The 27682-nt window shown below is 43.7% G+C and overlaps 1 protein-coding gene across 8 annotated transcripts in view; it reads right to left on the bottom strand.

The window, feature by feature from the left end:
- Nucleotides 1–22858, bottom strand: part of pclob (piccolo presynaptic cytomatrix protein b) — a 109967-nt gene extending 87109 nt beyond the window's left edge. For all 8 annotated transcript variants that reach the window (XM_036976084.2, XM_036976089.2, XM_090229521.1 and 5 more), the window contains exons 1-5: nt 22648–22858; nt 18510–19749; nt 16975–17937; nt 4069–5037; nt 1986–3386 (exon numbers count right to left, since the gene is read on the bottom strand). In XM_036976084.2, the coding sequence (XP_036831979.2) occupies nt 1986–3386; nt 4069–5037; nt 16975–17937; nt 18510–19541 (4365 nt within the window). In that variant the 5' untranslated portion in view covers nt 19542–19749; nt 22648–22858. The remainder of the gene's footprint in view (nt 1–1985; nt 3387–4068; nt 5038–16974; nt 17938–18509; nt 19750–22647) is intronic.
- Nucleotides 22859–27682: the final 4824 nt, after the last annotated feature.

Genomic DNA, 27682 nt, shown 5'->3' with positions numbered 1-27682 from the left:
TAGACCAGTACAAATACATGTTTTGTCATACCAGTGGTATACGGGATGACATACAGTGCCTTGCGAAAGTGTTCGGCCCCCTTGAACTTTGCGACCTTTTGCCACATTTCAGGCTTCAAACATAAAGATATAAAACTGTATTTTTTTGTGAAGAATCAACAACAAGTGGGACACAATCATGAAGTGGAACGACATTTATTGGATATTTCAAACTTTTTTAACAAATCAAAAACTGAAAAATTGGGCGTGCAAAATTATTCAGCCCCTTTACTTTCAGTGCAGCAAACTCTCTCCAGAAGTTCAGTGAGGATCTCTGAATGATCCAATGTTGACCTAAATGACTAATGACGATAAATACAATCCACCTGTGTGTAATCAAGTCTCCGTATAAATGCACCTGCACTGTGATAGTCTCAGAGGTCCGTTAAAAACGCAGAGAGCATCATGAAGAACAAGAAACACACCAGGCAGGTCCGAGATACTGTTGTGAAGAAGTTTAAAGCCGGATTTGGATACAAAAAGATTTCCCAAGCTTTAAACATCCCAAGGAGCACTGTGCAAGCGATAATATTGAAATGGAAGGAGTATCAGACCACTGCAAATCTACCAAGACCTGGCCGTCCCTCTAAACTTTCAGCTCATACAAGGAGAAGACTGATCAGAGATGCAGCCAGGAGGCCCATGATCACTAAGGATGAACTGCAGAGATCTACAGCTGAGGTGGGAGACTCTGTCCATAGGACAACAATCAGTCGTATATTGCACAAATCTGGCCTTTATGGAAGAGTGGCAAGAAGAAAGCCATCTCTTAAAGATATCCATAAAAAGTGTCGTTTACAGTTTGCCACAAGCCACCTGGGAGACACACCAAACATGTGGAAGAAGGTGCTCTGGTCAGATGAAACCAAAATTGAACTTTTTGGCAACAATGCAAAACGTTATGTTTGGCGTAAAAGCAACACAGCTGAACACACCATCCCCACTGTCAAACATGGTGGTGGCAGCATCATGGTTTGGGCCTGCTTTTCTTCAGCAGGGACAGGGAAGATGGTTAAAATTGATGGGAAGATGGATGGAGCCAAATACAGGACCATACTGGAAGAAAACCTGATGGAGTCTGCAAAAGACCTGAGACTAGGACGGAGATTTGTCTTCCAACAAGACAATGATCCAAAACATAAAGCAAAATCTACAATGGAATGGTTCAAAAATAAACATATCCAGGTGTTAGAATGGCCAAGTCAAAGTCCAGACCTGAATCCAATCGAGAATCTGTGGAAAGAACTGAAAACTGCTGTTCACAAATGCTCTCCATCCAACCTCACTGAGCTCGAGCTGTTTTGCAAGGAGGAATGGGAAAAAAATTCAGTCTCTCGATGTGCAAAACTGATAGAGACATACCCCAAGCGACTTACAGCTGTAATCGCAGCAAAAGGTGGCGCTACAAAGTATTAACTTAAGGGGGCTGAATAATTTTGCACGCCCAATTTTTCAGTTTTTGATTTGTAAAAAAGGTAGAAATATCCAATAAATGTCGTTCCACTTCATGATTGTGTCCCACTTGTTGTTGATTCTTCACAAAAAAATACAGTTTTATATCTTTATGTTTGAAGCCTGAAATGTGGCAAAAGGTCGCAAAGTTCAAGGGGGCCGAATACTTTCGCAAGGCACTGTACCACGGCTGCCAGCCAATCTGCATTCAGGGCTCGAACCATCCAGTTTATAATGCTGAATATTTCCATCTGAATATTCAGTCTGCATACGACATCGTTTTTCTAAGTATCTTGCTTGAATATTATACAGTATTTAAGTTGAATTGATATGTTACAATTCGTGTAACTAAAGCACTCAATACAAATACCTTAAATGTCCCTATTATTGAAACTTTCAACTGAATAAAACATTGGTAGGCAAAGGCAATTTGACAGAGTAGCCATAATTGTTTTACGTTTATTAAATGAATTCCCAGAATAGTAATTTCTTACCTCAGTAACGCTTGGCATGGGGTTAAATCCACAGAGGTTGCAGACAGTGTTCTTGCATTCGGTACAGGTGTTGTAGTTGGGAGGGTCCTTGGAGCCCATGTTGAGTTCCATCTTACATAGTGGACAGGTGGACTGGCCTGCTTTGAGAACTGGTTGGGAAGATGCTGCTCCCTTTGGAGGCTCTGATCGGGGTTTGTCCACGTTGGCCTGTAATAATGTGGGGACCTTGGCCTGTTGGTGTTTCTCTGCTTTCTTCTCCTCTGCATTCTGAACAGCAGGTGGTTTGGTCTCCTTTGTAGGGGGCATCTTGGGAGAGGCCGGTGCAGACACCATGGGGGAAGCTGGCAGAGTGGTGTGGGGCTCATCCTGAACAGCTGAGGTGATCAAAGTGGATGCTGAGCTGAAGATGGAGGAGCCAAAGCCAAACATCTTCCCAGACACTGAATCTTCAGGCTTTGAGGGGGTAGACTGAGATTTGGGACCACCAAAGCCAAAGAAGCCTCCTGACTCCTGCTTGGGGTGTTGCTGTGTGGACGCAATGGCAATACTCTGCCTACGCCCAGGGCTGGGCTGCTGTGGTGGTTTCTGAACTTCTGATGTTCTCCGGTTTTCCTGTGGTGTCTTCTGAGCCGGTCCTGGAGAGGTCCCAACTCTAGGAGGCTGTTGCTGAGGCTTCACAGGTTCTGCTTTCAGTGCACTTGATGGGGTCTGCTGAGGCTTCACAGGTTCTGCTTTCAGTGCACTTGCTGGGGTCTGCTGAGGCTGGACTTGTGGAGTCTTCTGCTGCTGTGGTTGTGCAGCACTCCCCTGCTTAGCCCCTGATGGGTCTACTGGTTTTAAAGGACTTGAAGGTTTCTGGTCCTGCTTTGCAGTCATTGTGGGGGAGTCTGGCTTTCTTTGGGGGGAGGCTGGCATTGGGGTGTCTTTCTTTGGGGCTATGGCTGGTGTTTGAGCCTCTTTTTTGGGTGACACTGGTGTTGGTGCACCTTTTTGGGCACCAGTTGGTGTGGGAGTCTCCTGCTTTTGAAGCGCAAAGGGTGCAGACACCTTGAGGGAAGCTGGCGGTGTGGTGTGGGGCTCATCCTGAACAGCTGAAGTGATCAAAGTGGATGCAGAGCTGAAGATGGAGGAACCAAAGCCAAACATTTTCCCAGACACTGACTCTTCAGGTTTTGAGGGGACAGGCTGAGAGGCTGGAGTCACTGACTCCTTGTTGGGTGAGGCTGGTGCAGTGGCCACTTTTAGAGGACCAGATGCTGTTGGTGTGTCTCTCGTTTGAGGAGCAGCAGGAGCAGAGACTTTGTTGGGGGAAGGCTTGGGTTTCATCATGGTAGGTCCTTGAGGTTCCATTCCTCCAAGTGCTCTGTGCATCTGGCAGTTCAGACACAGCCACACATTCACCTGAAAATGTTTTCCATTGTGAGAGGAATACAGAATTTAATCAATTTCATATACAGCTATACATCTGCATGATGGAAAACAGCACAAGCAAATGTTTCTGCTGTGATATCATCAGACATTTCTCCTTACTCTCTGAGACATAAATCATCCAGCACTCTGTGATACATCATTGTTGCAGTTTTGAGCTTCAACATGACTTGCAGTTTAAGTATTAGGTGTATTGCATATGCAAAGCACTCTGCACTTCCACTTCTATTCCTTGGTTGGTAGTGTTGGTAGAATTATTATGAGTCAAGACCAAGTCAGGAAATTAAATAGCCATAACCACTACAATTGAGACTTTGATTTGTCTCTCTTTAGTAAAGTGAAATACCAATCTTTCCATGTAGGCTAAAAACATGTCAGACAAGTTGTTTAAATTTGTAAGAAGAGAGAATGAACAATTTATGAACCGACCAACGGTGCAATGTCTAAAGGTTATATCTGGAACCGAAATACATCGAAATTAATAGACATTTAAAATCTAAAAGATAACATAATTTCAGAATGACTAAGATTATCCGTGTGGAGATTAATTGGCTCTCTGAACTTTTATATAAAATAAAGTTATCTTTCTCCAAATAATAATACATCAGAACTGATTTGTTCACACAGTAAGTAAGTGATATTTGGTCAATCTTACCTCAGTAACATTTGGCATGGGGTTGAATCCACAGAGGTTGCAGACAGTGTTCTTGCATTCGGTACAGGTGTTGTAGTTGGGAGGGTCCCTGGAGCCCATGTTGAGTTCCACCTTGCAGAGTGGACAGATGGACTGGCCTGCTTTCGGAGATGGTTGGTAGGATGCTGTTCCCTTTGGAGGCTCTGATGGGGGTTTGTCCACGTTGACCTGTACTAATGGGGGGACCTTGGCCTGCTGGGGTTGCTCTGCTTTCTTCTCCTCTGCTTTCTGAGCAGCAGGTGGTTTGGTTTCCTTTGTAGGGGGCATCTTGGGAGAGGCCTGGGCTGCTGCAGACACCTTCGGAGAACCTGGTGGTGTGGTGTGGGGCTCATCCTGAACAGCTGAGGTGATCAAAGTGGATGCAGAGCTGAAGATGGAGGATCCAAAGCCAAACATCTTCCCAGACACTGAATCTTCAGGCTTTGAGGAAATCTGAGATTTAGGACCACCAAAGCCACCAAAGAAGCCCCCTGACTCCTGCTTGGCGGGCTTGGCCTGTAGTGTTGGCACAGCTTTGGCAGGAGATGTCCCACCTTTTGGAGGCTCTTGCTGAGGCTTCCCAGGCCCCTGCTGTGACAGGGTGGCATTGCTCCGCTCATGCCCACTTTGCCCTGGCTGATCTGGTGGTTTCTGAGGCCCTGATGTTCTCCGGTTCTCCTGTGGTGCCTTCTGAACAGGTGCTGGGCTGGCTGGTTTCTGAAGGTCTGCTGCTCTAGCAACATCTGCCTTGAGTGGCTCTGTTGCTGATGTAGAAGGTTTTCTCTGGGGGGAGCCTGGTTTTGGAATGTCTTTCTTTTGGGTAGAGATGGGTGTGACAGTGGCCTTCTGAGGTGCAGAACCTTTGTTTGGAGAAGGTTGGGGTTTCATCATGGGAGGTCCTGTGGGTTCCATTCTCTTCATCTGGCAGTTCAGACACAGCCACTCCTTCACCTGAAAGAAAAGGACAGCGTAAAAATGGTCAAATCACATTATCCAACATGGTTAAATATGATTTAGTACCATGATTTCAATCAGAAACACTAAATATGCCTTTGTCAACCGATACTTGCAAATGTGATAATGGGTACTTGTGAACTTCAACTTCCACATAATCAGTAAACAAATCAATATTCACAATGTTCTGTGCCTGTCATCATGAGATAGTTTTAGGTCTTTGTAGAGAAGCCCAAGCTTATTTACAATTCAAGCTGCCGCTAGACATCAGTAACTAAATATTTCTAATGTGTTGTGTCAAGTCTAAGACGATCTCAATGTCAGTGTCCTCAAGGAAATTTAGCTATGAATTTAACTGTCCAAGAGGACAGTGTTCACCCATTGTGTAAAATAAATTGTTCATAATTATTCCATCTTCGCTAATTACACCTTTTTGTGTTATTAAGCAATTATTGCTTGATATTATTATACAGTAGCCATTAGCCAATAGTAAAAGGCTATACCTTTGTGCTAGGAGACACTCACACTCCCACTTAGGAGGGACTCTCACTTAGGAGGGAGCTGAACACCAGTCTTAAAATAAATGATGTGTCCTACAACTCACTGCCTGCACTCACAATTCAAATGTCCTCTACTGTAAATGGGCAGGGGACCATCAGGTCTCCAAACATACATGAACTCTGTGTTTTAATCTGTTTATCTGCTCTCTGATAGCGATACAGTCCTCCTGAGGGAAGCACATAATGCTGTCTATCAGACAAAAGGCCATTAGTAAAGCTTGTGGAACAGTTTACCATACCTCCCACTGCCTCTTGTAATGATACAAGGCCTCTGTGATGGTAAGGGAGTCACTGGTCTGCATAATGCAATGATAACACTAACGGATCTCATCAGCTCTGAGATATGTGCTGTTAACCAAGTCGGAGGTGAAACTCTTCCCAACTTCCCCTTGTTGTGCTGCAAAGACTGTCAGATGGACACCTACATTATCTTAATCACTATAAAAGAGGTGGGTCTATATAGTCAGCCTGCTCTACTCATGAACACAGCAAGCTCTCCCTTCTGTGGACTCCTAGTTTAGGCCATCATGAACACAGCAAGCTCTCCATTCTGTGGACTCCTAGTTTAGGCCATCATGAACTCAGCAAGCTCTCCATTCTGTGGACTCCTAGTTTAGGCCATCATGATGCACAGCAAATTATCCAGTGTAAAAAAATAAATAATAATCAACATGTAAAATCTAATTCAAATCCAATCAAATTTATTTGTCACATACACATGGTTAGCAGATGTTAATGCAAGTGTAGCGAAATGCTTGTGCTTCTAGTTCCGACAATGCAGTAATAACCAACGAGTAATCTAACCTAACAATTCCAAAACTACTACCTTATACACACTAGTGTAAAGGGATAAAGAATATGTACATAAAGATATATGAATGAGTGATGGTACAGAAGGGCATAGGCAAGATGCAATAGATGGTATCGAGTACAGTATATACATATACATATGAGATGAGTAATGTAGGGTATGTAAACATTATATTAAGTAGCATTGTTTAAAGTGGCTAGTGATATATTTTACATCAATTTCCATCAATTCCCATTTTTAAAGCGGCTGGAGTTGAGTCAGTGTGTTGGCAGCAGCCACACAGCCACACAATGTTAGTGCCTTGAGATAGAAGCTGTTTTTCAGTCTCTCGATCCCTGCTTTGATGCACCTGTACTGACCTCGACTTCAGGATGATAGCGGGGTGAACAGGCAGTGGCTCGGGTGGTTGTTGTCCTTGATGATCTTTATGGCCTTCCTGTGACATTGGGTGGTGTAGGTGTCCTGGAGGGCAGGTAGTTTGCCCCCGGTGATGCGTTGTGCAGACCGCACTACCCTCTGGAGAGACTTACGGTTGTGGGCGGAGCAGTTGCCATACTAGGCGGTGATACAGCCAGACAGGATGCTCTCGATTGTGCATCTGTAGACGTTTGTGAATACTTTTGGTGACAAGCCGAATTTCTTCAGCCTCCTGAGGTTGAAGAGGCGCTGCTGCGCCTTCTTCACGACGCTGTCTGTGTAGGTGGACCAATTCAGTTTGTCCGTGATGTGTACGCCGAGGAACTTAAAACTTACTACCCTCTCCACTAATGTCCCATCAATGTGGATAGCGGGGGGGGGGTGCTCCCTCTGCTGTTTCCTGAAGTCCACAATCATCTCCTTTGTTTTGTTGACGTTGAGTGTGAGGTTATTTTCCTGACACCACACTCCGAGGGCCCTCACCTCCTCCCTGTAGGCCGTCTCGTCGTTGTTGGTAAATCAAGCCTACCACTGTAGTGTCGTCCGCAAACTTGATGATTGAGTTGGAGGTGTGCATGGCCACGCAGTCGTGGGTGAACAGAGAGTACAGGAGAGGGCTCATAACGCACCCTTGTGGGGCCCCAGTGTTGAGGATCAGCGGGGTGGAGATGTTGTTACCTACCCTCATCACCTGGGGGCGGCCCGTCAGGAAGTCCAGTACCCAGTTGCACAGGGCGGGGTCGAGACCCAGGGTCTCAAGCTTGATGACGAGTTTGGAGGGTACTATGGTGTTAAATGCTGAGCTGTAGTCGATGAACAGAATTCTCACATAGGTATTCCTCTTGTCCAGATGGCTTAGGGCAGTGTGCAGTTTGGTTGAGATTGCATCGTCTGTGGACCTATTTGGGCAGTAAGCAAATTGGAGTGGGTCTACGGTGTCAGGTAGGGTGGAGATGATATGGTCCTTGACTAGTCTCTCAAAGCACTCCATGATGACGGAAGTGAGTGCTACGGGGCGGTAGTCGTTTAGCTCAGTTACCTTAGCATTCTTGGGAACAGGGACAATGGTGGCACTCTTGAAGCATGTGGGAACAGCAGACTGGGATAAGGATTGATTGAATATGTCCGTAAACACACCAGTCAGCTGGTCTGCGCATGCTCTGATGATGCGGCTGGGGATGCCGTATGGGCCTGCAGCCTTGCGAGGGTTAACACGTTTAAATGTTTTCCTCACGTCGGCTGCAGTGAAGGAGAGTCCGTAGGTTTTGGTTGCGGGCCGTGTCAGTGGCACTGTATTGTCCTCAAAGCAGGCAAAAAAGTTATTTAGTCTGCCTGGGAGCAAGACATCCTGGTCCGTGACGGGGCTGGTTTTCTTTTTGTAATCCGTGATTGACTGTAGACCCTGCCACATACCTCTTGTGTCTGAGCCGTTGAATTGTGACTCTACTTTGTCTCTATACTGACGCTTTGCTTGTTTGATTACCATGCGGAGGGAATAGCTACACTGTTTGTATTCGGTCATGTTTCCGGTCACCTTTCCCTGGTTAAAAGTAGTGGTCCGTGCTTTCAGTTTCACGCGAATGCTGCCATCTATTCCCGGTTTCTGGTTTGGGAATGTTTTAATCATTGCTATGGGAACGACATCATCAATGCACTTTCTAATGAACTCGCTCACCGAATCAGCATATTCGTCAATGTTGTTGTTGGACGCAATGCGGAACATATCCCAGTCCGCGTGATTGAAGCAGTTTTGAAGCGTGGAATCAGATTGGTCGGACCAGCGTTGAACAGACCTGAGTGCAGGAGCTTCTTGTTTTAGTTTATGTCTGTAGGCAGGGAGCAACAAAATGGAGTCGTGGTCAGCTTTTCCGAAAGGAGGGCGGGGGAGGGCCTTATATGCGTCGCGGAAGTTAGAATAGCAATGATCCAAGGATACCAGCCCTGGTTGCGCAATCGATATGCTGATACAATTTAGGGAGTCTTGTTTTCAGATTAGCCTTGTTAAAATGCCCAGCTACAATGAATGCAGCCTCAGGATATGTGGTTTCCAGTTTGCAAAGAGTCAAATAAAGTTTGTTCAGGGCCATCAATGTGTCTGCTTGGGGGGGAATATATACGGCTGTGATTATAATCGAAGAGAATTCCCTTGGTAGATAATGCGGACGACATTTGATTGTGAGGAATTCAAAGTCAGATGAACAGAAGGACTTGAGTTCCTGTATGTTGTTGTGATCACACCACGTCTCGTTAATCATAAGGCATACGCCCCCAACCCCTCTTCTTACCAGAAAGATGTTTGTTTCTGTCGGCGCGATGCGTGAAGAAACCAGCTGGCTGCACCGATTCCGTTAGCGTCTCTCGAGTGAGCCATGTTTCCGTGAAGCAAAGAACGTTACAGTCTCTGATGTCCCTCTGGAATGCTACCCTTGCTCGGATTTCATCAACCTTGTTGTCAAGAGACTGGACATTGGCGAGTAGTATGCTTGGGAGTGGTGCGCGATGTGCCCGTCTCCGGAGCCTGACCAGAAGACCGCTACGTTTCCCTCTTTTACAACGTCCTTGTCCATTCCGTTGTCCTGGGTGGAAGGCAGAACATAGGATTCGCTTCGGGAAAGTCATATTCCTGGTCGTACTGATGGTGAGTTGACATTGCTCTTATATTCAGTAGTTCTTCCCGACTGTATGTAATGAAACCTAAGATTACCTGGGGTACCAATGTAAGAAATAACAAAAAAAAAAAAAAAAAAAAAAAAAACTGCATAGTTTCCTAGGAATGCGAAGCGAGGCGGCCATCTCTGTCGGCGCCGGAAGTACATTCAACACCTAAGTATTGAGTCTGTGGACCTAAATAGACACTGGAACAGTGTTAAATTAACACACTTACTGCTTAGTGTAAAGTCTTATTCAAATTTTTCCCTGAGTGCCTTGCCTTTCAAGCAAATTGTAGAGTTACCACCCATTGTAGAGTTAGAGTTACCACCCATAATTATATGTGTTAGTGACAGAGACATGGTTGTTGCATTCATCTATTTTTAGGTTCTCTGGACTTCACCAAGTGAGATCAAAAGCAAATATGTTATCATTCAAAATGTAATAATCTTTAACACCATACCATATTTATTTCACAAGGCCTTATTTTGAGGGTCTAGTTTTACCCAAATACATTGGCCTGAAACTGGTGCAGATCACTTTGAACCAAAACCATCCCAATCATTATCATATTTCCCAGCATGCTCTATTACAGGTAGATTTGTTATCTAATTTTATGTTTCATGGCATGGCAGCCACAACCCTGCAACAGGAGCCACCCCAAGGACTCCTGTGCACACCCAGAATGGAGCATTGGCAGCCACTCCCATCCCCTGCAGCAGCTCCACTCCTTTGGCAGGAGTTTCATCAGGGTGGACTGAGCTCTGCCAGCATTGCTTTCCCAGTTCCCCCCCCAGTCCCTTCATCCAGCGACTTGAGGGAGGTCTGTCAAATGCTCAGTCTGCTTTGCTCTCACGTGGTTGGCCAAGGACCTTGGCAAAGTCTCAGCTCACTCAACAAATAGCTGAAAATGCCTGTTAGCTCTTATGGGAATGAGCTGAATACCTCCTATGACTTTAAATCTCATAGGGGGCTTAGGCTAATGCACCTAAATGTGCCAAGTATGATTTAAAAAATGGACACAATTGATATTTGGGTACAGGGCTCGTGTCCTGACATTCTGGTTCTTTCTGAAACATGGTTAAATTGTTATTTATCTGATAAATACATTGAAGTAAATGATTATAATGTATTTAGATGTGACAGAAAGGGGAGGAGTGGACATATATGTCAAATCTAATTTCATGGCTTCCCAGTCTTGAAATATTTCTGTTCCTAAGAAATTTGAGCTCCTGGTTGTCGATGTGTCCGTAAACCAGAATACACATGTATTTGTTGCTGGGATTTACCGCCCCCCTAATGCCATGGCGGATGCTGTTGTTGCTATATTCGAGTGTTAAGCATCTTTTTCGTCCTCGGAGTTGGTCATTTTAGGGGATTTGAATCTGGATAGGCTATCCCCGGCCTCAAATCAATTTCAGAGTATATGCATTGATTTGAATCTGACTCAAGTGATATCAAAACCCACACGGCCTAAATGGGAAAAATCCTGGTAACATCTGATTGATTGATTTAATTCTTAATAATAACCCGGAAATATTTGTCTAATGGAGTATTTGCATATGATCTCAGTGATCATTGTCCCATAGTATGTATTAGAGATAAGAAACAGCAAAATACTAATCATCGTTTAATTAAGAAGATACATTTGTTAATGTTTTCTCCTCAAGGGTTTTAACATGACATGTTCTACTCAGATTTAACCACGATCTCCTGTATTCCTGACACTGAGTTGGCTCTAGAACATTTCTCTTCCATATTTATTCCCCTGGCAGATAAACGCGCCCCTTTTAAACAATTCAGAGTCAAAGATAGGTCTAACCCTTCAGATGAGCTCATTCGATGAGAAATCAGGCCTGGGCCAAAGCAAGGAAATGTTAGCACTATGTAGTGTACTGGCAATCTTTGAGTGAATTGAGAAACAAATTTACTATCTCGAAAAATAGAAAGCTAAATCAAGCTATTTTTTAAGCTCCATAGCTGACTCTGCTGGTGATCCTTCTAAATGTTGAATAACAGTATGTTAACTGAAGAGTACAAATTCCTCTTCTTCCCTGCCTAAGCAAGTTCTTTCTGAATCTGGCATCATAACTGAGAAGGAAGGAATAAGTGATGCATTTAATCCTCATTTTATCTCGGCAGGCGTTTTATTTGAGAGAAACTGTGGTTTAATTGACCCTGGTCAGTCAATCAACTTCTCTTCCCTCTGCCAGTCTCCAGCTGAATCAACAGTAAACCTGTCAACTTCTAGTGAATCTTTGTTTTCATTTCAACAATTTACTATATGTGGTGTGCTACAGTGCCTTGCAAAAGTATTCATCCCCCTTGGCTTTTTCCTATTTTGTTGCATTACAACCTGAAGTGTAAATGTATTTTTATTTGGATTTCATGTAATGGACATACACAAAATAGTCCAAATTGGTGAAGTGAAATTTAAAAAAGTGCATATGTATTCACCACCTTTGCTATGAAGCCCCTAAATAAGATCTGGTGCAATCAATTACCTTCAGAAGTTACATAATTAGTTAAATAAAGTCCACCTGTTTGCAATCTAAGTGTCACATGGTCTCAGTATATATACAGTGCCTTGCGAAAGTATTCGGCCCCCTTGAACTTTGCGACCTTTTGCCACATTTCAGGCTTCAAACATAAAGATATAAAACTGTATTTTTTTGTGAAGAATCAACAACAAGTGGGACACAATCATGAAGTGGAACGACATTTATTGGATATTTCAAACTTTTTTAACAAATCAAAAACTGAAAAATTGGGCGTGCAAAATTATTCAGCCCCTTTACTTTCAGTGCAGCAAACTCTCTCCAGAAGTTCAGTGAGGATCTCTGAATGATCCAATGTTGACCTAAATGACTAATGATGATAAATACAATCCACCTGTGTGTAATCAAGTCTCCGTATAAATGCACCTGCACTGTGATAGTCTCAGAGGTCCGTTAAAAGCGCAGAGAGCATCATGAAGAACAAGGAACACACCAGGCAGGTCCGAGATACTGTTGTGAAGAAGTTTAAAGCCGGATTTGGATACAAAAAGATTTCCCAAGGATCACTGTGCAAGCGATAATATTGAAATGGAAGGAGTATCAGACCACTGCAAATCTACCAAGACCTAGCCGTCCCTCTAAACTTTCAGCTCATACAAGGAGAAGACTGATCAGAGATGCAGCCAAGAGGCCCATGATCACTCTGATGAACTGCAGAGATCTACAGCTGAGGTGGGAGACTCTGTCCATAGGACAACAATCAGTCGTATATTGCAGAAATCTGGCCTTTATGGAAGAGTGGCAAGAAGAAAGCCATTTCTTAAAGATATCCATAAAAAGTGTTGTTTAAAGTTTGCCACAAGCCACCTGGGAGACACACCAAACATGTGGAAGAAGATGCTCTGGTCAGATGAAACCAAAATTGAACTTTTTGGCAACAATGCAAAATGTTATGTTTGGCGTAAAAGCAACACAGCTGAACACACCATCCCCACTGTCAAACATGGTGGTGGCAGCATCATGGTTTGGGCCTGCTTTTCTTCAGCAGGGACAGGGAAGATGGTTAAAATTGATGGGAAGATGGATGGAGCCAAATACAGGACCATTCTGGAAGAAAACCTGATGGAGTCTGCAAAAGACCTGAGACTGGGACGGAGATTTGTCTTCCAACAAGACAATGATCCAAAACATAAAGCAAAATCTACAATGGAATGGTTCAAAAATAAACATATCCAGGTGTTAGAATGGCCAAGTCAAAGTCCAGACCTGAATCCAATCGAGAATCTGTGGAAAGAACTGAAAACTGCTGTTCACAAATGCTCTCCATCCAACCTCACTGAGCTCGAGCTGTTTTGCAAGGAGGAATGGGAAAACATTTCAGTCTCTCGATGTGCAAAACTGATAGAGACATACCCCAAGCGACTTACAGCTGTAATCACAGCAAAAGGTGGCTACAAAGTATTAACTTAAGGGGGCTGAATAATTTTGCATGCCCAATTTTTCAGTTTTTGATTTGTTAAAGAAGTTTGAAATATCCAATAAATGTCGTTCCACTTCATGATTGTGTCCCACTTGTTGTTGATTCTTCAGAAAAAAATACAGTTTTATATCTTTATGTTTGAACCATGTGGCAAAAGGTCGCAAAGTTCAAGGGGGCCGAATACTTTCGCAAGGCACTGTATACACTTGTTCTGAAAGAGTCCCAGAGTCTACAACACCACCAAGCAAGGGGCACCACCAAGCAAGGGGCACCACCAAGCAAGGGGCACCACCAAGCAAACAGCACCATGAATACCAAGGAACTCTTCAAACAGGTCAGGGACAAAGTTGTGGAGAGGTACAGATCAGGGTTGGGTTAAAAATATACGAAACTTTGAACATTCCAAAGAGCACCATTAAATCCATTATAAAAATGGAAAGAATATGGCACCACAACAAGAATATGGCACCTGCCAAGAGAGGGCCACCCACCAAAACTCACAGACCAGGCAAGGAGGGTATTAATCAGAGGCAACAAAGAAACCAAAGATAACCCTGAAGGAGCTGCAAAGCTCCACAACGGAGATTGGAGTATCTGTCCATAGGACCACTTTAAGCCGTACACTCCACAGAGCTGGGCTTTACGGAAGAGTGGCCAGAAAAAAGCCATTGCTTAAAGAAAAAAATAAGCAAACATGTTTGGTGTTTGCCAAAAGGCATGTGGGAGATTCCCCAAACATATGGAAGAAGGTACTCTGGTCAGATGAGACTAAAATTTAGATTTTTGGCCATCAAGGAAAACGCTATGTCTGGTGCAAACCCAACATCTCTCATCACCCCGAGAACACCATCCCCACAGTGAAGCATGGTGGTGTCAGCATCATGCAGTGGGGATGTTTTTCATCGTCAGGGACTGGGAAACTGGTCCGAATTGAAGGAATGATGGATGGCGCTAAATACAGGGAAATTAATGAGTGAAACCTGTTTCAATCTTACAGAGATTTGAGACTGGGACAGACATTCACCTTCCAGCAGGACAATGACCCTAAGCATACTGCTAAAGCAACACTCAAGTGGTTTAAGGGGTTAAGAGGAAATGTACTCTCCCTTCACAAATGTACTCTCCCTTCACAAAGGTGGTGACCGTTATGACCGAAATAATTATCGCCTTATTTCTAAACTTTATTGCCAAGCTAAAATATTAGAATCCTCAATTAATTCTCAGCCAATATGTTTCTTATCTTTGAAATGTATTCTAAATGTACATCAGTCTGTTTTTAGACCAGGTCATAACAGTATATTTTATGCATCCCTAGTTATAAATTCTGTGGTTAACTGTACGTATAAAAGGCAACATTTTGCTGCCCTCTTCATTGACCTGCCAAAGGCAGCATCATGCTGTGGGGATGATCGAGGGAAAGATGGAGCAAAGTATAGAGAGATCCTTGATGAAAACCTGCTCCAGAGCACTCAGGACCTCAGACTGGGGTGAAGGTTCACCTTCCAACAGGACAAAGACCCTAAGCATATAGCCAAGACCACGCAGAAGTGGCTTCGGGACAAGTTTTGAATGTCCTTGAGTGGTCCAGCCAGAGCCTGGACTTGAACCTGAACAAACATCTCTGGAGAGCCTTGAAAATAGCTTTGCAGCAACACTCCCCATCCAACCTGACAGAGCTTGAGAGGATCTGCAGAGAAGAAAGGGAGAAACTACCATAATACAGATGTGCCAAGCATTTAGCGTCATAAACAAGAAGACTCAAGGCTGTAATTGCTGTCAAAGCTGCTATAAAAAAGTACTGAGTAAAGGGTCTGAATACTTATGTAAATGTGATATTTATTTTTATATTTTTTGCAAACATTTCTAAAAACCTGATTTTGCTTTGTCATTATAGGGTAATGTATGTGGATTGATGAGGGAAATAAAACAATTTAAACCATTTTAAAATAAGGCTGTAACGTAACAACATTTGGAAAATATAAAGTGGTCTGAACACTTTCCAAATGCACTGTATATCATGAATTTATAATTCCAAATATTGATGTAGCAATCACAGATTGCCCTGTTAAGCAAGCCCATTACAACTCTCATAGAGATCATAATATCCTAAAAATACTTTACTTTATAACCATCATATGAGTGATGAGTGAGTCTGAGTGACAGTGACCACTGTGTAGAAATCTGAATTTAGTGTGATGTAGGGCCTGTATACATTATCCTTCCTGAAACCCAGTTTCTATCTCAATGCATTGAATGCAATGTAACTTAATAAGTTGTCAGCATCAAATGTTAAGATTTAATTGCGTGTAGTAAAGTGATAGCAGTTCATTTATATTACATAGCATTACATTGCACTATATTGATGCAGTCAATTTTGAAGTAATTTGAACAGTGGACCCGTTCCAAAAAGATGGACCCGTTCCAAAATGGACATGGGACTTTCCCATCCGGACCTGATATGCATAAATATTTTTTTAAATATAGAGACCCGTTCCAAATGGACGTGAGGACAATTAGACCCGTTCCGTATAGACCTGGTCGGATCCAGACCCGGTTCGATCCAAGTGGGGGAAGCAGCAGAAAAGTCCATTTTTAAGCTACTTTATCAACCGGAGCTGATAAAGTACGTGGGAGAAGAGGTAGAGAGAGATGGCGCTCTAACATGGGTCGTGCTGTGTGTGTAGGCTACTGTGAATGTGAGCGAGTGACATGGGGTGCAGGTAGGAGGGAGAGAGGGAGAGACACTAACCAACCAATCTGACTCGTGCTTTAGTAGACTAATAGCTGCCATAGCAAGGTTATTTATCATCCAATATGATGACGTAGTACCTGTCTTGACTGCATTAAACTGGGAGAAGCTAGTTAAGCTAGCTAGCTAGGTTAATTGAGGCTGCATGAACTTCCTTGTCCTACACAGTCACAAACAACAATAAATCCATTCAGAAAATTAAATAGCAGCCTACCTGTTGGCTTTTGGTCGTTGAAGCCTATCCTTCTCCTTTAACTTTTAATTCCATCATTTTAATTCTATCTTCCATTGATTAGATATCTCCTAACTTTTTCCACATACAGAGGCTCTGTGACTGTAGCCTATTGCCGCTTTGATTACTTATGATTGGCCAACAACAAGCGACACTCTTGTGAAAAGCAAGAGCAGCAGCATAAATTATACAATTATCTCAACTGTAGCAGTTGCGTTCGGATCTGTACGGGTCTTTCCGGACAAGTCAGTTAAAATTACACATACCCGAGACAATCCTATCAGATCTGACCCAGAACCGTGACATTATTTAGAATTCTGGATCCGGACCCGCTCGGGTCCTGGATCAGGTCTTGGGTATTCGGGTACAGGTGGATCCATGAAGACCTCTAGAATCTTGTAAATCCTATAGTGACACAACCAAGTGGTCTACATAAAGCATTACCAGAGCATAGAACGACTGTAGATGTGAAAATAGTTTTCAAATATTCATCAATAAATACAGCCACAGCGGAATTAAAACGATATAGCCATTTTACCTCAGTAACATTTGTCATGGGGTTGAAACCACAGAGGTTGCAGACAGTGTTCTTGCATTCGGTACAGGTGTTGTAGTTGGGAGGGTCCTTGGAGCCCATGTTGAGTTCCACCTTGCAGAGTGGACAGGTGGACTGGCCTGCTTTGGGAGATGGTTGGTAGGATGCTGTTCCCTTTGGAGGCTCTGATGGGGGTTTGTCCATGTTGACCTGTACTGATGGGGGGACCTTGGCCTGTTGGGGTTGCTCTGCTTTCTTCTCCTCTGCTTTCTGAGCAGCAGGTGGTTTGGTCTCCTTTGTAGTAGGCATCTTGGGAGAGGCCTGAGCTGCTGCAGACACCTTCGGGGAACCTGGTGGTGTGGTGTGGGGCTCATCCTGAACAGCTGAGTTGATCAAAGTGGATGCAGAGCTGAAGATGGAGGAGCCAAAGCCAAACATCTTACCAGACACTGAATCTTCAGCCTTTGAGGAAGCAGGCTGAGACTTAGGACCACCAAAGCCAAAGAAGCCCCCTGACTCTTGCTTGGGGGCCTGAGCCTGTAGCTGTGGCACAACGTTGGCAGGAGAGGCTCCATCCTTTGGAAGCTCTTGCTGAGGCTTCCCAGGCTCCTCCTGTGTGCATGGGGTGGCATTACTCTGCTTATGCCCAGGTTGGCCTGGCTGCTCTGGCGGTTTCTGAGGCCCTGATGTTCTCCGGTTCTCCTGTGGTGCATTCTGGGCAGGTACTGGGCTAGCCGGTGTCTGAGGGTCTGCTGCTTTAGTAGTCTCTGCCTTGGGTGGCTGTGTTGGTGATGTAATAGGGTTTTTCTGGATGGAGCCTTGTGTAGAGGTGTCTTTCTTCTGTGGTGCAGGAGATATAGAGGCTTTGTTGGGTGAAGGCTGGGGTTTCATCTTTGGGGTTCCAGGTGGGTCCGAGCCTCCGAGTGCTCTTTGCATCTGGCAGGTCAGACACAGCCACTCCTTACCCTACAATAGAAATCACAGCTTTACGCATAATATAAAGGTTTTTGGTTTTCTCACAGATGAACAAAGAAAAAACTGTTAAATGCAATCAATATATCTATGTTTTTTTTCCTTAATCCTTAATCCATACTAGGTACATACTATATACAAAATAATGAAGGTTATGACTTATCATTAAAAAAAAAGATGTGAATATTAAAGTAACACTGTGTCTTTATCTACTGCTACTGCCTTTACCGTACAACACTACCTTCATATTCTGTGAATGACTGCAGTGGGCAATGCCTCATGCTGAATGAACTGCCACTAAATCAGTCTACTCTGTTTAAGCAGCCTGCTAAGTGGTAACTAGAGTTAATACACTGACTTATCAAACCACACTTGCCAGACTCAAGCATGCTCAATTCTCCACTTTACAAAAAAAGACAAAACAAATTTGACACAGAATGTCATTCATACAAATGCTACAAGGTGATCCTAGGTCAAAAATATAAATATTTGTCCTACTGTTTAATAATGATAAATTAATAACAAAGTATTAAATACTGTATATTCTGGAATTAAGCTCTACTTACGCCAGAGTCAGGAGGACTGAAGCCACAGAAGCTGCAGACGACAGTCTTACACTGTGTGCAGGTGTTATAGTTGGGTGGCTCCTTGGAGTGTAGGTTGAGTCCGGTAGTGTTACACACTGGGCACAGGGGTTTAGCTCCAGCCATAGGTCCGGCTTTAGACTGATGCCCAGCTTTACCAGCGGCTTGCTGCTGTGGTGTAGTCTTAGGGGAACCCTGCTGCTGTGGTGTAGTCCTAGGGGAACCCTGCTGCTGTGGTGTAGTCCTAGGGGAACCCTGCTGCTGTGGTGTAGTCCTAGGGGAACCCTGCTGCTGTGGTGTAGTCCTAGGGGAACCCTGCTGCTGTGGTGTAGTCCTAGGGGAACCATGCTGCTGAGTGCCAATCTTAGGGGACCCTTGTGGCTGAGCTCCAACCTTAGGGGACCCTTGCTGTTGGGGTCCACCCTTAGCAGGTCCTTGCTGTTGGGGTCCCTTAGGATTTTGTGGCAGAACTCCAACTTTAGGTGACCCTTGCTGTTGGGGTCCATCTTTAGCAGGTCCTTGCTGTTGTGGTCCACCCTTAGGGGACACTTGTGGCTGAGCGCCAACCTTAGGTGACCCTTGTTGTTGTGGTCCACCTTTATCAGGTGCTTGCTGTTGTGGTCCACCCCTAGCAGGGGTTTGCTGTTGGGGGGCTTGTTGTTGTGGTCCACCTTTTGTAGGTCCTTGTTGTTGAGGGGCTTGCTGTTGTGGACCACCCTTAGGAGGTCCTTGCTGTTGTGGACCACCCTTAGGAGGTCCTTGCTGTTGTGGTTCACCCTTAGCGGGGGCTTGCTGCCCGCTAGGTTTGGCTGGTTGACCAGCCTGACCGTTCCCCTGCAGCTGGAGTCCTCCCTGTTGCTGCTGTGGGGCATTCCCAGGGCCAGGAACTGACCCAGGATGCTGAGGGCCTGCTTTCTGTTTGTCAACCTCCCCATTGTCCCCAAAAATACCTCCTCTGACAGCAGAGGAGACAGAGCTGAGGGGGTTGGCCCCGCTTAGAAAGTTTGAGAACATGGCAGGGTCCTCCTCTTTGTCCTCCTCTTCCTCGCTGGAGTCTACAGAGCTGTCAAAGCAGGAGCTGTCCTCTCTCTTCTCTCCTACAGGGGCCTGGGGAGGAACTGGGCCTGGGGCTGAGGGGAGGGCATCTACCGCCCCACCACTGCTATCGCTGCTACTACTGCTGCCTGGGCTCTCTTCTGGTTCAGCTTCTACACCAGACTTCCTACAGAGACAAGAGAGAGGGTGACAGAGAGAGGGGGGGGAGGGGAGCGGTGTGTGAGAGAGAGAAACACACAGATTCACACCGATAGAACACACACACACACACACAAAGACATATATGGGACAAAAAATCAGCTCCATTGGGAACTTCAACCTGGCCATGAATGAACTGAAAGACAAAGCAAAGAGGGCTTTCTAGGCCATTAAAATATCTATAAAATTAGGCATACCAATTAGGATATGGCTCAAAATATTCAAATCAATAATAGAACCAATTGCACTGTATGGGAGCGAAATGTGGGGTCTGCTTACAAAACAAGTATTTGACAAATGGGACAAACACCCAATTGAAATCCTACATTCTGTAATTCTGTAAGAGCATTCTCAGAGTAGAGAAAAACTGACCCACCACTCCTACCATTACAAAGCCCTCAACTGCCAAGAGGTGACCACGGAGAAAAGTCCCCTCAGCGAGATGGTCCTGAGTCTCAATTCACTAACCACTACCAAGCCAACCAAATTATCACAGGGCACAAATAAAATATATCACCTATTGGAAAGAAACCACAAAAAAAAAATATTTTGCTCTAAACAAACAGTGCAAGGTGGCAGACTATCTGACCACTGTGAATGATAGAAAATGTAGGAAAAACACTGATCACAGCCTGGCCATGGAGACCAGTCATCACAGGCAAACCTGGCTGTCCCCAGAGGACAGGCTGTGCTCATGCTGCCCGCAGGAAGTGATAGAGACAGATCTGCAAACCAAAATGCTGTGTTTTAGCAGCCAAATGTGTGGCCTCGTGCCACAACCTGTGGGACAGCCAGTGAGAAGTATAGTGTGATTACTTATATTTGCCTATTCTTTATTATTATTTGTTGTAATTCCTGTTAATACGACAATCACTATCATTATTAATGCTTAATTACAAACAGTCTAGCATATTCCTGTCTTTCACCATCGCTATATGTATACATTTACAATGTAAGTGTTGACTTTCCATGTCAATAAAGTATACTGAATTGAATTGAGAGAGAAGGGGTAAGGGAGAGAGAAAGTGTGGAAGGGAGGTGGGGTGAGGAAAAGAGAGAGCATTAACAATATTCTGATTAAACATGCTGCCCCAGGCAGGCTGAGGATGGTAAACAAATAGCAACATCTCAGGATATATTGGAAAGTAATGAGGACACAGGTCACATAATGCCATTAATGTCTCTGAGTTCTGTTTGTTATTACCGCTCTGCACCCTGATACACCTTTCTCTTCTCACATGCTGCATCGAAAATACACATTTTCATAAATTACTGCATGGCTATGGAAACAGATTGTCCATGCAACATGTTAACCTTTTCAGAACACACACACAGAGAGAGAGAGAGAGAGAGAGAGAATGATAATCTTTTGTCATGTGGCAACAACATGCTGAATAGTGAGTACCCTACATCTTACATTTGGATATTAAAATTGGCAACATACTAACTAAAATACAATAAACAAATGTAGGGAATGAAAGGTGTAAAACAAAAGCATAATGTAATATGACCCTTGTCAAGAATCTCGACAGTGTACCTATGCTTTTCTTTGCAAACATGTTATCACAGCATGTGGTGTCTTATGAACTGATATTTTAAATAATTACATAATGGATATGAATATACATTCTGTGGCACACGGATGTAAATTAAAACCAAGTTACTGTCGACCGATATCTCAGCTGAAAACGATGATCATGTGCAAATTAAATTGTCGCGTGCTTTCAGCTGAGGCTTTAATGATTGCGTCTCGGTTTGATTTACTCAGCATGGGCTGTTGTTGGGCTTTCGGCACCATGGACAGCAGCATAGAGCCATCACGGTTTCATACATAATCAAGCCAGAGAGATCCCTTTCAACCAGAAATACAATACAGACCACGGTCCTACACAGTCATGGGAGGCGGAGACTGCATACCAAATTCAAGTACTGAGGTTATAACCACATTCATATTTACACAGGAATATATCACGTTCCCCATAGGCTTGTTGCCACTATAAAACGTGTGACCTCTGTAGCCCCATTAAATGGCGAATGAATGCTTTCACCCAACAGCCAGTATTACCGTAGAGGAAATTAAATCCAAAGTCTGGTTTAAAGCGGAAACACACACATACACACACAATCTGGTGCTCTCTGGAGAAACCGCAGGCACATTCGGACAGGTGACAACAAATGATGAATGAGAACTAAACTCTGATATGGAAATACATATTTATATAATTTCCTAGATATCAGATTAAAACATTATAGTAATGACATGGCAGTCGCCAATGCGAGTTTAAATAGATACACGGGTGGTCTAACCTATTATCTCCTCCGCGCCTGGTCGTGATTTTGCATCAGTCGGTAAGTCAAACAGACAGACTGTATTAGCTGCAACTCTACTTGAGTATACACGATGCAATCCGCATAGTGGAGTAGGCTACCAGTAGGCTACCAGACCTTAAATATGACAGCTCTGAAACCTCGATCCTCCCGGCATTGAGTTGGAGGAACCCCCTCGCTCAGCCGTTTTTCGCTCGGTGCGCCCTTGCTTGTTCCGCAGCGAGCCAAATGACGCCAGGCTACGGAAGCTTCCGCAACGAGCCATCTGTAAACAATGTCTCGTTGCGGGACGAAGCAATGTGCACCCTTAGCCTACACCTGCATTCGCCCCCATCTCGTAGTCTAGCTATTGTAAAAAATAAAAAAAACATAAAAAAAACGGAACCGCCATCATCCCTGTGGACACCATAAAGAAACCCCCTGCCAGAGGCATTCCCGAGGATAATTCAGTCCAGCATTCCTCACCCTTCGCGGGCACTTTATCAAACAGATGTATGTACATCACACGGTTCACTGAAAAACAAGACGCAAATGCTACCTGTTGTTGTGCTGGCTCTGTCGTACCAGATGTCTCGTCCCATCTTGGCTCAGCCCTCCGTCAGTCGGCTACTCTTGTCAGTTTCTGCGGTCTGCCTGGCTGCGGAGGGATGGCGGGCACAGAGCAACGCAAGTCTACAGCATCCACTGATTCCGCCTCTCTGCATACGCATGCGCTACCATCTGACAGCCAGTTAATCACAATACATCATGCAGGAACATTTCAATTAAAGGCACACGGCGACTTATCCCCGGCAGCCACACATTAAACGATAAAAAAAAAAAAATTATCGCATGCATGCGCCATATGTTTGCATTTCTCATCAATAATGTCCATGTTTTAAATGTATGTAAATTGTAAACAATTTTGTCTGTAATGTCTTTTTGAGACCCCAGTATGACTAGGTGTCGCCTTTGGCGTCGGCTAATGGGGATCCTAATGAAGAAAAGAAAATAACAATTAAATGATCATATTATTATCTCGCTCATTTGGTTGGCCTTTTGGTCAGGCAGATAATTATATTATATCATGCTTGGGCTCTTATATCAGACATTAAAACCTAGACCGAGTAGGTTGTGTTTATGATTCTGAAATGATGTTTGTGCCCAGTGGGTTATTTCCAATAGGTGCAGGGTTGATTGAATACATGTGCAAATAATAATCATTGACTACTGCATCCATGTGCTCAAGACCAAAGAAGAAAAAAATATAAATGATATATTTTACAAAAAATATACTTTGGATTAGTGTCGCTTCTCACTTCACTTGTAGCAAAAACATTTTTGGCTTAAACTTTAAATTAATCTTCCATGCAGGAGTCTGTTCTCCAACTGATTTCAATAGCCTCCGTCTCAGGAAGCCCGTGCTAGTGAAATATACTGTCCCCATATATGGTGGCTTAAGCTAACGTTATCCCCACTTTTCTCTTACTTTATTTACCATGTTGTTGGCACAAAACGACACAATACATGAATGTTTGCCTGACAAATGACAACAGGTAGGCCTACTTATCAGTTAAAGAAAACGTGACAAACCGTATAATAAGAATGACATATTCTCTAAAAAGTAAACTCACCCATCGCGGTAGTGACAATGGATAGGCTCATTCCTAAACTATTAACCACGCTGCCCTGGGCGCAAGCACACCCAGTAGGCAACCCGGAGAGAACACGGAAGTCATAAGTAAGACAAGCATCCTTACTGTCCTAAGTTACAGAATGCCTGGATTGTGTTGTCACATCGAAACCCGATTGGACACGAGTCCCTGAATGATTATTCTCAAATGGCGTTTGAAAAATCACGACATGTAGGCCTAATTGACTAGACTTCAGCCGCAACAAATGCTGCAGAGCATGCAACAACATGTTTTAAGTGTGGGGCGTTAAGTACGCATTTTAACAGTCTGTCTGTCTTTAGCAACTTTTCTTCCTACTTATACAGGAGTAATAAAGTCCTAGTTCACACAAGAGTAATATTTGTATTTTATTATTAATATTGTTTTTGAAATAATATAAATGTATCAGGGGGTGCTGCAACACCCTCAGCACCCCTAATATGGCTTGCTTACACAGTGAGCATAATATGGGCCATCTCTGGGCCCATCATCACATTCACACAGGCATCAAGTACTAGTGAAGTAGAACACCCACAGGCCCACAATACAGCTCATCTAGAATCTACAGTACCTCTATTTCTGTGACCAATTTTTTGGTATCTATTGCATTTTTAAAATAGACAATCCCTCCTGGGTCTTAGGTGAGAGACACGGCTCTTCAGCGTCAGCAAATGTGGTTAGTCCAGAGAAATACATACTGTAATAGGAGGAGAAGAAACATTATAGTGTTCAGTGGTAAGAAGAGACAACAACCACAGGGCCCCAGCACTACATACACTAGAACTCCTCCAGTCTAGACTCTCCCTCCTCTCCTCTACAGACCTAGGCATGCTGGCACACTGGCACCTGTCCCAGATTCGTTTTTTTTTCAGAGTGCAGATGTAATGAGAGGAGACTTGCTGGGCTATCCTCTCTGGCCCAGTGTCACTATGATGGGCTGTGGGTGACAGACGGCCTTCTCCACTATCTCTCTCTCTCTCTCTGCTCAGGTGGGGTTACTCAGAGGAAATACTCAAGTAATGCTGAGTCTAGGACATCAGTCTTCTTTTTGCTTGTTTATTACACTCATCAAGCAGCTTCTGAAATCAAAAGGGCTGCAAAAATAAAAATGTACCTTATGGAACTGATGGGACTGTGAAGAGACACATATACAGACACATGCATACACACACACATGATAACATATGCACTATATACACACGTACACATGGATTTTGTGTTGTAGATGTGTGTAGTAGAAGTATTGGCCTGAGGGCACGCACTTAATGTGTTGTGAAATTAAATGTTTTTTTAAATTTGATATAACTGCCTTAATTTAGTTGGACCCCAGGAAGAGTAATGGGGATCCATAATACATACAAATACCTCAAATGGTGAGTCTAGTGAAACATTTTCCATGGTAGTGATGGGAAGACCTACACAAAACACTAGCTATTCTGAAGCTAGGAGCAATATCTGGCACCTGACTATCTCAGCTGTACTGAAGCTTAGAGCAGTATATGGCACCCTGACCAGCGAGCTGTGAAGAAAGAGATGTGGCACCAAGGGGCAAACCAGCTCCCAGCCTTTATAGACCACTCATCTGCTATGAGGATGATAATAAAGCACCACTGACTCTATCAGCAGGGGACAGGATTTAGCAAGGATTTCAAACACACACTCTCACTCACACACACACACACAAACACAGTCCATCATTGTGAGTGGAGTGTATGTATGTGTGTGTGTGTGTGTGTGTGTGTGTGTGTGTGTGTGTGTGTGTGTGTGTGTGTGTGTGTGTGTGTGTGTGTGTGTGTGTGTGTGTGTGTGGGAGGGACGGAGAGCAAGTGGTGAGTGGGCATGAAGAAATGTTGTGTCATGTGAGATCAGCAGGAAGCTCGACTCTCTCTCTCTCTTTCTATGGAAAGGGCCAGATATTTCTTACACACACACACACACACACACACACACACACACACACACACACACACACACACACACACACACACACACACACACACACACACACACACACACACAAAATCATCTGGGGATGAAGCTTTGCCCTGCTCACTCGGGCTGAAATTACTTCCGTTCTTCAGCATTATTAAATAACACCCTCTTACAGGCCTGGGGTCAAAATGTCACCCTCATCTGTTACTGTACACAACTAATAGACATTAGTCACTGTACTGTCAGTTTGACTGTTGTTCTGCTATCTTACACAAGGCTGGTTGCAATGGGGAATTATAGCAGTAGTCTTCATGTTTGGAATATGAATGATATCTCATCTGTGAAATTTGCATTTATGATATAGGTCAGAGTAAAATTGGTCTATTACCAGACACATTTTCTGACAAAATCACATAATTATGAGCAGTAGGCCTTGTCATTCCATATAGATGTTCGAACCAGGTCGCTACAACAGGAAAATACATCTGCAGCAACAGGAAATATGAATTTTTATGTAGATTGTAATTAATGGACATTTTTATTGGGGTTGATACATTTTTCATAAGGGAAAATCAGGTTAGAAATTTCAAAGTGGAAATTACAATATTCAGAATTCTTTTAAAAATATCAAATGCACAAAACGTTTAAAGTTTCCTGCGTTCTACAGTTTTTAGCTACAGTGCATATCACATAACTGTGACACAGAGAGGAGAGAGTTTCCTTTGAGGCCTAGTCATTACATCAACCTGGCTGCCATTTTAGAGTCATCCCAGTATGTTATGGACATGGGGGCACATCTCTGACAAACAGCCTCTGTGATCCACAACCCAGCCTACACTAGCAATGTTTCACTGCTCACTCAAGCATGAAGCACAAAGACGTTTCTCTCTCTCTCACATTCTCTCTCACTCACTGCCTGTATCTCTCTTCCCCTCCTTTTCACTCTCCCATTTTAATTAAAGTCTGTCTGAGGATTAAGCTGGCTATCATCATCGACTCAACAGCACATCAACAGAAAGTCAGACTGCAACTTCAAACCAGCAAAACATTATTTGACAGCAGTGCAGCTATGTGAGCTTGTGAGATAAAGTTGTTTAAAACATACACTTTATTCTTGGTGATTCAGTTCTGAATGACCCATTCCCAATCAATAGTTGAATAGTCACCTGCCGTGTACAGGTTCTGTGTCGTGTAACATATTTGTTGTTGTTGCTAACCACAATTGTGTCGACGACCAAAACACTTAGGTTATCGTATCTTACCTCTGATGTTTGCCTTTCAGAAAGGCAAAGCAGTTTTTGCCCGGCATGTCTTTCCCTGGAACAGAGCGGTGTGGTGCTGTAACTTGCATGGAGCTGATGCCTGCTACTAGTGCTGCTCCTGGTTGGTCTCTCTGAGTCTCTGTGTCTCTGAGTTTCTGACAGAGCAGAGCGGAGCAGGGTCACTATGTAATCAATACAGTAACCTGATCACATACACTTTGCCAGCGTCATTAAATTTACATCTGCCCTGAGGGGGGGAAAATATGGACCCGGAACAGTACTCTGTAGATGAGTAACAAGACCATGACACTGAGACCAGGTGGGACACTGACCTGTTTCACTGATGCCATAAAGATGGAATGAATCTGTCAGGAATATGAATAAAATGAATTCCTAGAAATTCTAGGAATGCATTTTAAAACAGAGCCTCACTATTTTGGACAGTATTGGACCCCTCACCTCTGGTCAAGTAAAGGTGAATTATGCATGCCTCTATTGTGGTATAATATTTAATTTGTTTAATTCTTGACAAATTTTTAGATTTTTCTTGTTTAACAGTACCACCATACTAACAAAATGTGATGGATGTAGCCATCTTACACTCTTAGAAGTAAAGGAGCCTGGAAGAACCTTTTGGGGTTGTAAAAATTGCCACACAGGGATTACCTTTCCAGTTCAAAAAGGTTCCTTGAGGAACACCTCTGAAAGGGGTCTTTGAGGAACCCCT

This window comes from Oncorhynchus mykiss, chromosome 1 (assembly GCF_057628025.1).
Source record: "Oncorhynchus mykiss isolate SJ-2025 chromosome 1, ASM5762802v1, whole genome shotgun sequence".
NCBI classification, from domain to species: Eukaryota; Metazoa; Chordata; class Actinopteri; order Salmoniformes; family Salmonidae; genus Oncorhynchus; species Oncorhynchus mykiss.
Note: the sequence above shows the minus strand (reverse complement) of the source record. Positions and strands in the feature narration are given on the sequence as shown.